Consider the following 12,269-nt stretch of genomic DNA (forward strand, 5'->3'; position numbering starts at 1 on the left):
AAAAAAAAAAAAAAAAAAAAAAAAAAACCCAAAACAAAGCAAAAAGCAATGTTGGGGAAGACCCGAGCACATTTTTGTCTTCTGGATTTGGCAGTGGTGGGTAGAGGTGCACGGGGATTAGCTGGCTGTTGCAGTACCAGGTACTTGGCCAGGCTGAGTCTGCACAGCCTGAGTTCCTCATTTACTGGATCAGCTGAGCACTTGCCTCCAAGCACCAGTGCATGCACTGTAAGAGTCAGGGCCATCATTGAGAATCCACGTGATTGGATATAGAAAAGGTTACATGAGTGTGAAGTGTGGGTGGCAGTAGCAGTGCAGCAAAGTCAAATCAGCTGCAGGGACATTCATATGCTATCAGCACAGTTCAAGAAGGCTGTCTGAGGATGAGATGGAGTTGGACTTTGCCCCTTAGAACTTGATAGAGTTTCTCAAGATACCTTGGTCCTTTGTACCAACTAAGCTCTTTGTAGAGTATACTCATAGAGCCCTGATCTAGGTTTACTCTATTCCTTTTCTGTCATTTTTCAATTTTAAGTTATATCTCAATCTGAGAATGTTTTTTTTTCCTAACCTTACTCTTTATCAAGATAAATAAATGAAGTCATTATAGTATCCATGACTCGGTTTATTGTCTTCATTGGCCACAGCACTGGGATTGAGTTTTTGGCTGACTCTATGAGCCAGCTTTAAAGAATTGTCATCCAACTGTAATCCTAGCACTCGTTGTCATTATAGTATCCATGACTCGGTTTATTGTCTTCATTGGCCACAGCACTGGGATTGAGTTTTTGGCTGACTCTATGAGCCAGCTTTAAAGAATTGTCATCCAACTGTAATCAGAGCACTCGTGAGGCTGAGGCAGGAGGATCGCTGTGAGTTCGAGACCAACCTGGGCTACATAGTGAGTTCCAAGTCAGACTCAACTACATAGTGAGACCCTCTCTCAAAAAAACAAACAAAAATAAAAATTTTTAAAAAAAGAATTGTCACCCAAGATACCTTTGGAGGTTCCAAGAGATCATGTTTGTTTTTGTCTTTTCCATCACTTGAGTCACTGAGGCTGTACTATAAAAATGACAGAACAGATACCTCCTTTCTGGGCCCCCCATCATGGAAGATCATTGCTTAGCTCGATGAGGGTGACATCAGTGGCAGCAAAATCCTTCCCTCAGTTGCTTGCTGTTCTGGGCCCCAATGGGCTGACTTGTTTCCAGTAGCAACAGTTGCTAGGGATTGGGTCCACAGCTGCACCCTGTTTGACTTCTGGGTCACAGGTAATCTCACTTGCCCTCCAGCCAATTCCCTCTGTGCCCATATTCCTATACCTCCATCTGTCCTTTCCTTCCCAGGGCATTGCCCACCCTTCCCCAGGACACCCAGGCTGAGTTTCTCCTGGAGGTTGGCATAGCAACCTGAGGAAACTTGGCTTGGGGAGCCCTGGGATTCTAGGAGGTGCCGGAACCAGGAAGAATTTGCCCTGTGATTGTTGAGATAATGGGTTCTGACTCATGCCTGTTTCCTGGGCTTGCCTGCTTTCTAAGCTGCACCACAAGGAGCTGAGCCTGCATAGGGGCAGCTCTTCTAGCTGGGGCACTGGCTGGGCCCCTTGGACAGTTGCCTGCAAGCCACTCTGGTTCCTCTCCTCCTAGCAAGTACTTTACCTGCCATCCAGAGTAGTGCTCAAGTCTGTTCTAACTCTGCTTCCTCCTTTTCAGGACCTTAAAGAATTGGTTGAGAAGCTGGAAAAGAATGAGAGGAAGCTCAAAAAACAACTGAAGATTTACATGAAGAAGGTCCAGGACTTAGAAGGTAGAGTGTGTTTAAGTGTGTTGTGTTTTGTGAGGCAGAGATGCATGTGGCTATTCCAGTAGGGGGAGCTGGTATACTATCCACTTTGCCATCTTTCTGGTGGCTGTGCCTGCTCTAGCCATGCAATAGAAGAATTCAGACCCCATGAGTTTGCATATTCTCAGTAGTCAGAGTCCAGATGGAAAATGTGAATTAAGCGGGTTTTCGGTGCTTACTCTGACCCAAAGATCTGTGGAGTGGGAGAAGTGGGGCACAGAGAATGACCTGGTAGTTCCTGCCTTCAAAGGGCTTACAGTACTTTCTGGGGTAAAGAGGAAGAACCCCCCATCTCCAGGGGCCTCACTCCTCACATCCAGTCTGGAGTCCACTTTAGAAAGTTATCTAAATCACACTTCCAAAGCACTGAGAACCACCTCTGCTCTGACCCCCTGCTACACGTCTAAGCATGCCACTCTTTAAGCACATGCCACTCTGTGTGGAGCTCTGGGTGGCCCCTCGTTCCTGATGTCCCTCTTATCCTTCCACCTTTAGCGCAAGAGCTACCACCCTAGGGCTCCTGTCATATGCCGTCCCAACACTGCAACATGTTGGCACAGTCCTGATCACAGATGTTATTTTGCTTAATCATCCACTTAAACCCACCTGCTGCTATAGACCAGAGGCTCTAGGAGGCCAGGGATGTCCATGCACATGCTCCCATACAGGCAGGCATGTTTTCTTCCTAGCTGGTGGTCTCTCCCCATTCCTGCCCACGGCGCTCCTCCTTATTTGGATTTTTCCTTTTCTGTTTGTTTTCATTCTCCTAGCTTCTTGGCTTCCAGCTTCTCCCTTTGGCTTAGTTTTGAAAACCTATCATTCCTTTTTCTCCTGTGTCTGCCCCTCCTCTCCTCCTGTGACCAGTCCTTGTCCCCTGTCCCCGGATGACTTAGTAGCTTCCCAGGCCCTGCCTCTGGCCACAGCACTCTGTCCTCTACTCCCTCCCCATGGCCTGCAAAGTCAAAACCCAGCTGTCTTTTGGTGCTCCTCTCCACACTGCCCCTCCACACATGTACAGAGCCTCCCTGTTTCTCTCCCATTCAGGAGCTTGTGGAAGTGGGACCTGGTAGATTGATGAACCAGCTCCTTTCTGCCTAGTAGTTGAGTCATACCCATCCTTCATCCCACCTACTCTTTTGAGCCTTTGCAGCTTCAGCTGCTGTCAGCACCCACGGTGCACACTCCTGGCCTGGCTCCTGCCCAAGCTGTATTGGACAGCATGCTTCCACGTGAAGATCAGATGCATCTCCTTGCCTAGACTGGCCAGGGACAAGGCTGGAGAATCCACTGTATCTGCTCAGTGCTTAGAACAGTGCCCTATGTTCAGTAGACACCCAGTGTGCCTGGAGGTTAAATCTGTGGGTGTGTCCCACCCTTCTCTCTGGGGTCAGGCTGCAGGAAGACTTGAGTGAGGGTTGACCATGGCTTTATAACCCCCAACTGTGCCACCAAAGCTCCTCCTGAATAATTACCTCCGCAGTCACATGGACTGCATTTAGCAGGTTCCCAAGCCTGCCTCTCTGCACCCTGGACACCATTCTGCTTCCCCGCCCACAGCCACAGGCAGTGTCCTTGGTCTTGGACCCCTGCAGTTGCACTACAGCTGTGTCATGGTGTCTGCTCTCTGGCCACACAAGGGAGCCAAGCAGAGCAGGTCTGGCCAGGGCTACAACATACTCCCAGAAAGATGCCCCCCGCCCACTTTGCTTACAACTTCATAGGGAGAAAGAAGCACTGCCAACAGAATGGGTTGAACATCCTACTCTTTCATACCCTTCATAAGTTTTCTCTGCTCCAAAACCTTCCCACTGCCATTTCAAAAGTTTCTCCTCCCCTTGTCTGGAGTGGACACAGAATTAACTGCTGGATCTTAAGGCCACACTGAGGGGGTGGTACAGGCTACTGTTATAGATCACTTTCAGCGTGGAAGCACTGTCCCCCAGACCCAGCCCTCCCCCCTCCGGCCTGCAGCCGGACACCCTTATTAGTTATTTTCTTGTCAATGGGACACAACACCAACACCTACAACTGAAAGGAAGAAAGGTTTATTTTGGCTCACCGTTTGTTGAGGTTTCAGTCTACAGTTGGCTGGCACCAAGGCAGGGCGGCATGGGGTGTGGGGTGTGGCAGAGCGGGCTTGCTCATCTCATGGCAGTCAGGAAGCACAGAGGGACCAGGGAGAAGGGAAGGAGATAGAGACCCTTCCAGACCACTCTCCCAGTGGCCCATTTCCTCGACCAGGCTTTACCTCCCAAATTACAATTAGCTGTGAAATCATCCATGGACCCACTGATGAGTATCGCTCCCCTGTGATCCAGTCAACCCCCAAAAGCCCCATCCAGAAGCATTCATGAGGCTTTAGAGGGACACCAAGATATAAACTGTAACAGTCCTCATTCGTGTTTCCTGTCCTCTCTCTCGCGTTCAGCTGCCCAGGCATTGGCCCAGAGTGACACAAGGCGCCATGAGCTCACCAGGCAGGTCACAGTCCAGCGGAAAGAGAAGGACTTCCAGGGCATGCTGGAGTACCACAAGGAGGATGAGGCCCTCCTTATCCGGAACCTGGTGAAAGGTCAGGACCCTGCACACCAGTCCTCACATCGCCTTCCCATTCCTGTCCACAGCACGTCCCTCCTCAACCCCAGCCCTCACACGGCCCTACCCACTCCTCTCCTCTACCTCATTCCCACTGTTCCAGCTGCTCCTAAGAACAACCCACTGCTTTTCCAGGTAAAAAACTTCGCCCATTTGGAGCCCCATATAAGCTCAGGAAAGGGAGGTGTCTGTTCTGTCTGTGGTAGGTGAGGATGGAGCCACCAGCATGGTTCCAGCTGCCACTCACTTCTTCCCAGTGGCAGCCACAGCTCCCCTTTGCTCAGTGAAGCCTGGTATGGGTGACAGCGCTGTGGCAGTCAGCTCAGATTCATAGGAGAGTCCTGCTGCCAGAAACTCTGTCAACCACCTCAGCCTCCTGTCCTTGTCCTATTTAATCCCCTCAACAGCCTTTTAAGTAGGTACTCTGCTACTCTCATTTTATAAAACAAAATTGAGATCACTCTCATAACTTGCCTATGTCACCCAATAGATATGTAGTGGATCAAAGTTCAAATTCCTTTTTTTGTGCAGAACTTTACACTTTATAAATGCTGTGTGATATAGCACATATGAGTATGGGTCTGGAGCTGGGCACCCTGTTTGCAAACATGGCCCTTTCCTTCCTGGCCATCTGGCTGAGGACCAGCATTCTCAGGAGTGATGTGGGGAAGACAATGTAGCAGCAGTACACAATTATGAAAATCAAGGTTAATAAGTTGCTCACTGCATGGACCAGCAGCATCGACATCCTCTCAGAAAATGCTAGAAATGAAAAATACCAGGTTCTGCTGTAGACTTCTTGAATCAGAATCCATGTAGCAAAAAACGTAGTTCACATGCTCACTGAGTTCATGCTTACAGAGTGCCGAGGTCAGCATCCTGCTGGCCTATCATGGAAGTTCATCGAGGTTGGCCAGTACTGTTCCCTGCGATCATCTGCAGTTTCTCACCGGGCATGTGATGGTGTCAGGGCTGACCTGCCTGGCCCTGATGTGCTCCCCGGTGATACTAGGCAGCTCTTGGAGCTACTTTGCAGAGCCTCCCACCCCAGCTTGGTCCCCAGTTTGGTCCACCTACTACCTCAGCTACCAAGAGATGAGAGTTTTCCCTGTTGCCTTCTGCCCCTCAGGGTCACTTTTCTTGGATAATCAGAGTGAGGTCTGTGTCATGATTGTGGGTTGCTCATGTTTGTGCTTGGATAATTCCATATGGCTGGGAGAGGGTGCTGCCTTCTGGGCTGGCACACAGAGCTCTTTGGAGCTGCTTTCCCCACTGACCTCAGCGTGCTTTGCCAGTCATATCACTTCCTCCCTCTGGCCTCATGCCCCACGTGCTTCAACAGACCACCTTCCTGCTCTGTGCCCAGGCCAGTCCAACAGCTTTCTGCAGAGCTAGGAGGAAGAATCTTTTGTGGTCTTATCCTCTGCATCCCAAGGTTTAGCTCCCTTCTCTGTGATGTGTAGTGTCCCCATCTGTAAAGTGGCACAGTAGAACAGACCCTGCCTACCTCATCAGATGTATAACAGGGATGAAAGTGCTGGGTAGAAACTGCAAAGTCTTCTCAAAGTGAGGCATTCAAGTGAGCTTTTACTGGCTTTTTAAAGTTCAAGTGAGAGACAAACATAAGTGTAAAGGAATTCAGTGCAGATTACTGAATTCCCACTCCGCAGAGCACTGTGCCTAAGCCTGGTGTACAGGAAGAATGAGGTATGACTTCTGCCTAAAATGGACTTTCTTCCAGTAGTTTAGTTTGGCTGTTTTTAGTAGTCCGCTTATAGCTGAACATTTTGCTCTTTTATCAATATTAATTTGCTCTATAATTGTTCAATGATTAAATGTGACACAAGCTCACCTGAAACTTCTTTAAACAGGCTGCATCTGTTAGGAACAAACCTTTATACTAGTTAATGAAGCTCTAAGTTCACAGCACCAGAGTTCACAAAATAATATTGCCTACTTTAATAAGTTAAATAAATGCCATGCTGGTGGCTTCTTGCTGCTGTCATTGCTAAAGTGGCTCTGGGCAAGATCACCTTCTGCTGAGTTCCCCAGGAAAAGCACCCAGTCATCTGCCCCCAGAAGACCCCATCCAAACAGATGGATCACCTCTTAGAAACTTAGCACTAGCACACTGCTTTGGAGGAGAGAAGAAAGGAAAGTCATGGTCTCCTCTAGAGATACCTAGATCTATCTGGGAAGCCCAAGAAAGGCTGTTTAAAGATAGTAAGAAGTTAGGGGTTGGAAGTCTGGGCCTATAATTTTTTTTTTTTTTCTGGATAAATACTATTGGTGTTCTAATTAGAGCCAAGGGTCAAAGTACAGCCATTTGTTGAATTTACATAATGCCTAAATGTCAATACCCACAGTATTAAGGCCTGTAGTTATCATTTAACTGGAAGGGTGCATTTGAATGGATGAATAAACTAAGTAGCAAATGGAAATAAGGCAGCATGGCCCACCCAACCCAGATCAGCCCTAGCGGAAGTCTCGAGGGTGTTGCCTACCTGCTGGTAGAGCACGGATGGCTTCCCCTCACTGCATTCCAAGGCTAAAGGGGTTCATGGGGCTTACTTTGGGCAGGCGATGAGAGTGAAGCTGAGGGCCAGGGTGTAGTGAGAGTCCCAGGGCCCCTCTCACCTGTCATCTTGCCTTTGCACCAGGCCTTTCTTCCCACATCTCTGAGCTCCTGCCATCCCTTCCTACTTTAATCCAGGTCTCTGGGCTCCCTCAGCATACTCTGCATTAGTAAGCAGGCTGACAGTTTCTCCCTGGCTCTCCAGGGGCTTTAGCAGGAAAGGGCCAAAGAGCTGAGTATAAGCATGCAGGTCATGGGGAGAGTCACAAGGCCTCACATTTTTACCTAAGAAGACCTGTTTGGGGGAAGGTGGGCAGGGGGGATGCAGAAGAGAAGACTTGGGAGAAGTGACTGGCTCGGGAAGTGCTGGGAAGGAGGCAGGGTGACAGTGGCCTGCTAGGCTCTTTGGCTGTGAGACATCAGGGCTGGTGCTGTGAGGCAATTCAGTCCCATAATGATGGCTACATAGGACAGAGGTTCCTCCCAGCCCTTGGCAGATTGGTTCTGTCTTTGGGAACACACACTGGGCCAAATCCGCCTGGGGCCTGCCTTTATACTCTGGCTGTTGGAGAGCCAACATAATAGAGTGCCCACAGCAGGGAGTGAATGTGCCAAGAATTAGACTTCGTGTGTACTCACCAGTGAGGGAGCCAGTTGCTGTCTACAGCCTGCCTCTGACCACAAAGCCCTTCTTGGCTGAGGACCATCACATCTGTGTGTAACTTATGGGACTTTTTCCTATATGTTGTGAGGATAAGGCTTTAGAAGCCTGTTTTAAATAAATTGTAGATCAAACAATTAGGAAGTTAGTTTTGTTTTGATTTGGTTTGGGCTTTTTTCTTTTCTGTTTTTGAGACAAGGTCTCACTTTGTAGTGCAGGCTGGCTTTGAACTCACAGAGATCCTCCTTCCTCAGCCTCCTGAGTGCTGGGATTAGGTGTGCACAACCACTCCCCAGCTAGTTTCATTTTTTTCACTGGTGTCTGCAACTATTGGTAGTTGAAGTCAGAAAGAATTTGTGTAATCTGGGCACTTTATTTCATTTTCTCCTGACCCTTCTGTGAAAAGTCTATTTCTAGGTGATCAGCAAGGAAATACTGTGTAAACATTTTTGCCAATTTTTTTGTTTTTGTTTTTGTTTTTGAGACAGGGTCTCACTATGTAGTTGAGACTGACCTGGAACTCACTATGTAGCCCAGCTGGTCTCAACTCACAGAGATCCTCCAGCCTCAGCCTCCCGAGTGCTGGGATTATAGGCATGCACCACCACGCCCAGCCTGTGTAAACATTTTTATTTGAAGTGAGAACTCTGATGGCCCAAGTGACCCCATGAATCTCACTCTTGCTGTCACTGTTAGACCTGAAGCCCCAGATGTTGTCTGGCACAGTGCCTTGTCTCCCTGCATACATCCTTTACATGTGCATCAGACATGCGGATTACACCAATGATGACCTCAAGGTGCACTCCTTGCTGACCTCCACCATCAGTGGCATTAAGAAAGTCCTGAAGGTAAGAGGCTTCGGGGTTTACAGTAGACTGGATGAAGGTAGCATCTCACCATTGCTTCTCTTTATCTGGATTCTGCAGAAGCAGGTTCCGTTAAGCCTCAAACTGTGGTAACAGGGATGCCAAACGATGCAGGCTCAGAAATGGCAGGAAGCGGTCTGGGGGTTTACCTAAGAGGGGCTGGGGATTTAGTTCAACGGTACCTCAGTGGTACCGTGCCTGCCTCACAAGTGCAAGGTCCTGAGTTCAATCCCCAGTACTGCACCCCCCCCAAAAAAATGGCAGGAAGCTCAGAACTCCAGTGTAGACCTAAAGCCACCTCTCTGCTGGGCCTCCAGAGACACCCAGCACTATAATTAGGGAAGGCTTGTCTGCTGAGTGCCACAGATGCTGAGTTGTCCTGCTACAGCCAGTGGTGTAGACACAGTTCAGGGCCACATCTGGAGCCAGGCACTCTTTCATGTTTTTAAGGGACCAGGTGCTTACTGCCCAGGGTGTGGCACAAGGAGAACTGTTGGCATTCGTCACCTTACAAGGTGAGGCAGCTGTCACAGGTGTTGAAGCAGCTCAGGAATGCTGCCTAAAGACGTAAGTCTCTCACCAGGGTAGACACAGGATAGCCTTCAAAGTCGAGGTCTGCTCACAGAAAGCTGGGCCGTGTGGTGGCAAGGGGAGACTTTTGAGGGAGGTTGGCCCTCAGGAAGAGGTGTTCTGCCTCCAGCGACATGAGCCCCAACTATTATTACTCTTAGAGACTGTCTTCAGTTCCCACCCATACTGTCACTTCAGATGCAAGCCTTCCTCGAGAGCACTGAGGCCAGACAAGTTCTGGGTCTGCCAGCTCATTGTCCCTGCTCTGAGAACACCAAGCCAGCCTTTAGCTTCTGGCTTCATGCTCCTGGCAGCTGCCCCTCATTCTTGCCTTCCCTGCTCTAGCCTCCATATGCAATTTAGACCACTCACAGCACTAAATACGTGTCATCCACACACCAGTGACTCTCAGATCTGTTTCTCTGGCTTTGACTCTTTAACAGTCCCCACCTGGAGTCTTAGGCCAGCCCAGCTCAGCCCTGGGTCTGACTGCATCGCTTCCTTAGGGAAGCCTCACTGTTATCCTGAACTAAATTAGCCTCCTCCAGCTGTCGCTGTTCAACTTTTTTATTGTCAGCTCATCCCACTTTCTGCCATTTAAATAATGCTGATGTTTGCCTCCAAGAATGGGCTCTGTGGTGCAGAAACTGAATCATAACTGTTTGGGTAGCTGAGCAGCCTTTTTCACTTAGTAAAGAGTTTGTTGCCATGTTCTGTACTTGAAATTATTGGACATCTGCCCTCTACATCCATGAAACACCAGGATATTTCATGGCCCTGCTCCCTGAAATCACTTTGTTGAAGAGCTGATAGTTTGGAATCAGGGCCAGCCGGACCAGGGGGATAGACTAGCACCTGGGGCTGTGGGGCTGAGCATCCTCAGCGCCACCTGGCTTCCATGTTCGTCAGTTGTGGTGGGAGCAGCTTTTTCTTACGTGCTTTCCTACATGAGCATCACTGATCAGGGGTTCAGCGGGGGTTCTGTGTACTCTTCCTGGTAATGCAGGAACAGGGACACAACCTCTCAGCAAGGGGTCTTCTCTCTGACAAGTGCCCTGCCAGTCTGGGCGGCTACATAATAATGGGAAAGATAGAAAGATAAGTAGAGAGTAAGCTTCTCACCTGACAGGAACTCATAGCTGGGAATGTCCATTTCTTCTCGCAGAAGCACAATGACGATTTTGAGATGACAACATTCTGGTTATCTAACACCTGCCGCCTCCTTCACTGTTTGAAGCAGTACAGTGGAGATGAGGTGAGTACTAAGATGGGTTCCCAAAAGGCATCCCTGCTTTGGACCCCCTAAGACCATGATGTAAGGTCTTTGGAGCACCTTCTGGGACCTCAGACTGTAAGCATGCCTTATCATCCCTGGTGAGTGGAAGCCACAGGAGACCTAGCTCCAGGTGGCTTTGATGAGCCCAGAGCCCCCTGAAAAGCACCCCTTAAGTAAGTAGAATTGATAGGAAAATGAGTTTGTTTAACCACCCATTGTCTGAGAGCCCCTGGAATTCTTCAGGGAAATCCTAATGACCTTATATTTCTGAAGCCATCGTAAAAGAGCCCATCTCCAGCTGAGTTTGGTGTCTCCAACTATATCCTAAGTCACCTGATTAGTTTGTCCTGTTCAAGATTGGTAAAGGTGGTCACAAGTAAAGAATTCAGTCCCTTATCAGAACTACATTACTGTAGAATGACCTCGAGGCCCAGCTTCTTGTTTCTAATCAAATTTGATTACTTGCCCAATGATTTCAAATTTTACTTGAATGGCAACTGATACCATCATTTTGTGTTCCTCTTGGGACCTCTGGGGATTAGCTCAATGTAGAACTCGCCCTCCTCAGTTCTGGTCCCTGAAAGCACCGCCCTTGTGCTCTGCATTCAGCCCAGTGACCTCCTATCAAATGGTGCCCTTTCCACCTAGTGTCTCCAGTGAGATCCCCGCTCACTCCTGTCCTGCCCACTCCTGGGTTCCTTCAGATCTCCTCTACTTCCCTTTCTCCCCTTGTTTTCACATATCTCACTATCCACACTTTCCACAGTCAAAATGTAGTGCAGATGAGAACCACACACAATTTTTAGAGATTCATTCCACCTTTTATGCCAGAACAGATTTTGACACTCTTTTCTGTGAGACAATATGAGGAGATGCCAACCCCGTCAGTCTTACCTTCTTTGGATGGCAGCGTGATTTAACATCTCTCCTGAGAATCAGAGCCTCAGTTTGAGGCTTTAATTCTGAAAGGAATGAGTTAAAAAGTGAAAGAAATGGCCTTCTGTTGTGTAACTATGATACAATTTGTTCTTTCTTGAGGTGAAGAGTGACAGTTAATGTTATTTAATAGAGATTTATCACTTTACCCCATGTTAATAGACATCTAAGTAGAATGTAGATTGTTCTGTGTGCTGGTGATCTCAGACAAGACTTTAACCAGCACGTGACCAAGTTTGGGTAGTCTAATGAGGAAGAATGAAAGACTTTCTTTGCAACCAGTTACTCACTATTCTTCCTCCTTTTGTTGCATTAAAAATTGCTTTTGGGCCGGGGATTTAGCTCAGTGGTTCTACTACCTGCCTCACAAGAGCAAGGACCCAGGTTCGATTCCCAGTACAAAAAAAAAAAAAAAAAAAAAAAAAAAAAATTGCTTTATACCTTGTCACCGTACAAGAGGCTTTGCTGGAAATGCTCACCTTTTTGAAAGCACTGATCTTTTTAGCTGCTATTGATCTCCCTTGACCTGAATAAAAAGGACATTGTTCAATGAATCCTTTCAATATTGACAGTTGTTATAACTTACATGTTATTTCATCTGGTTAATACATGGAATCAGTTCAGTTCATCTGTTATTTCTGATTGTCAGTGATAGAAGCCATATAAAGTGTCTCATTGTACAGGCAACCTACATTTTGGTACTTTAGGAAAATCACTTTACAGAGATTTGGACTTCATGATTTAGGCCTCTTTAATTACACAGTTCTGACTTCTCTGTCATACTGAGTTTTTTGCACTGCCTTCAAGTTGAAGGGCTATCATCAAGGCCTTGAAAATGGATAAGAAGTAGGGAGGGCCTGGGAATTACTAATGAGACCTGCTTTACTTTTCTCATTGCTGAGATATAGTACCTGATACCCACAAATTAAGGGGAGGGGTTTTTTT

General features: G+C 47.8%; 1 protein-coding gene across 2 annotated transcripts in view; it reads left to right on the forward strand.

The window, feature by feature from the left end:
* The window catches only part of Myo5b (myosin VB), a 270,247-nt gene that overhangs the window by 242,131 nt on the left and 15,847 nt on the right, over positions 1-12,269 (forward strand). For both annotated transcript variants that reach the window (XM_033757427.1, XM_010621696.1), the window contains 4 exons: positions 1,716-1,809; positions 4,274-4,417; positions 8,373-8,524; positions 10,278-10,367. In XM_033757427.1, the coding sequence (XP_033613318.1) occupies positions 1,716-1,809; positions 4,274-4,417; positions 8,373-8,524; positions 10,278-10,367 (480 nt within the window). The remainder of the gene's footprint in view (positions 1-1,715; positions 1,810-4,273; positions 4,418-8,372; positions 8,525-10,277; positions 10,368-12,269) is intronic.

This window comes from Fukomys damarensis, unplaced genomic scaffold (genome assembly GCF_012274545.1).
Source record: "Fukomys damarensis isolate Sample0158 unplaced genomic scaffold, DMR_v1.0_HiC HiC_scaffold_30, whole genome shotgun sequence".
In the NCBI taxonomy this organism is placed as follows: Eukaryota; Metazoa; Chordata; class Mammalia; order Rodentia; family Bathyergidae; genus Fukomys; species Fukomys damarensis.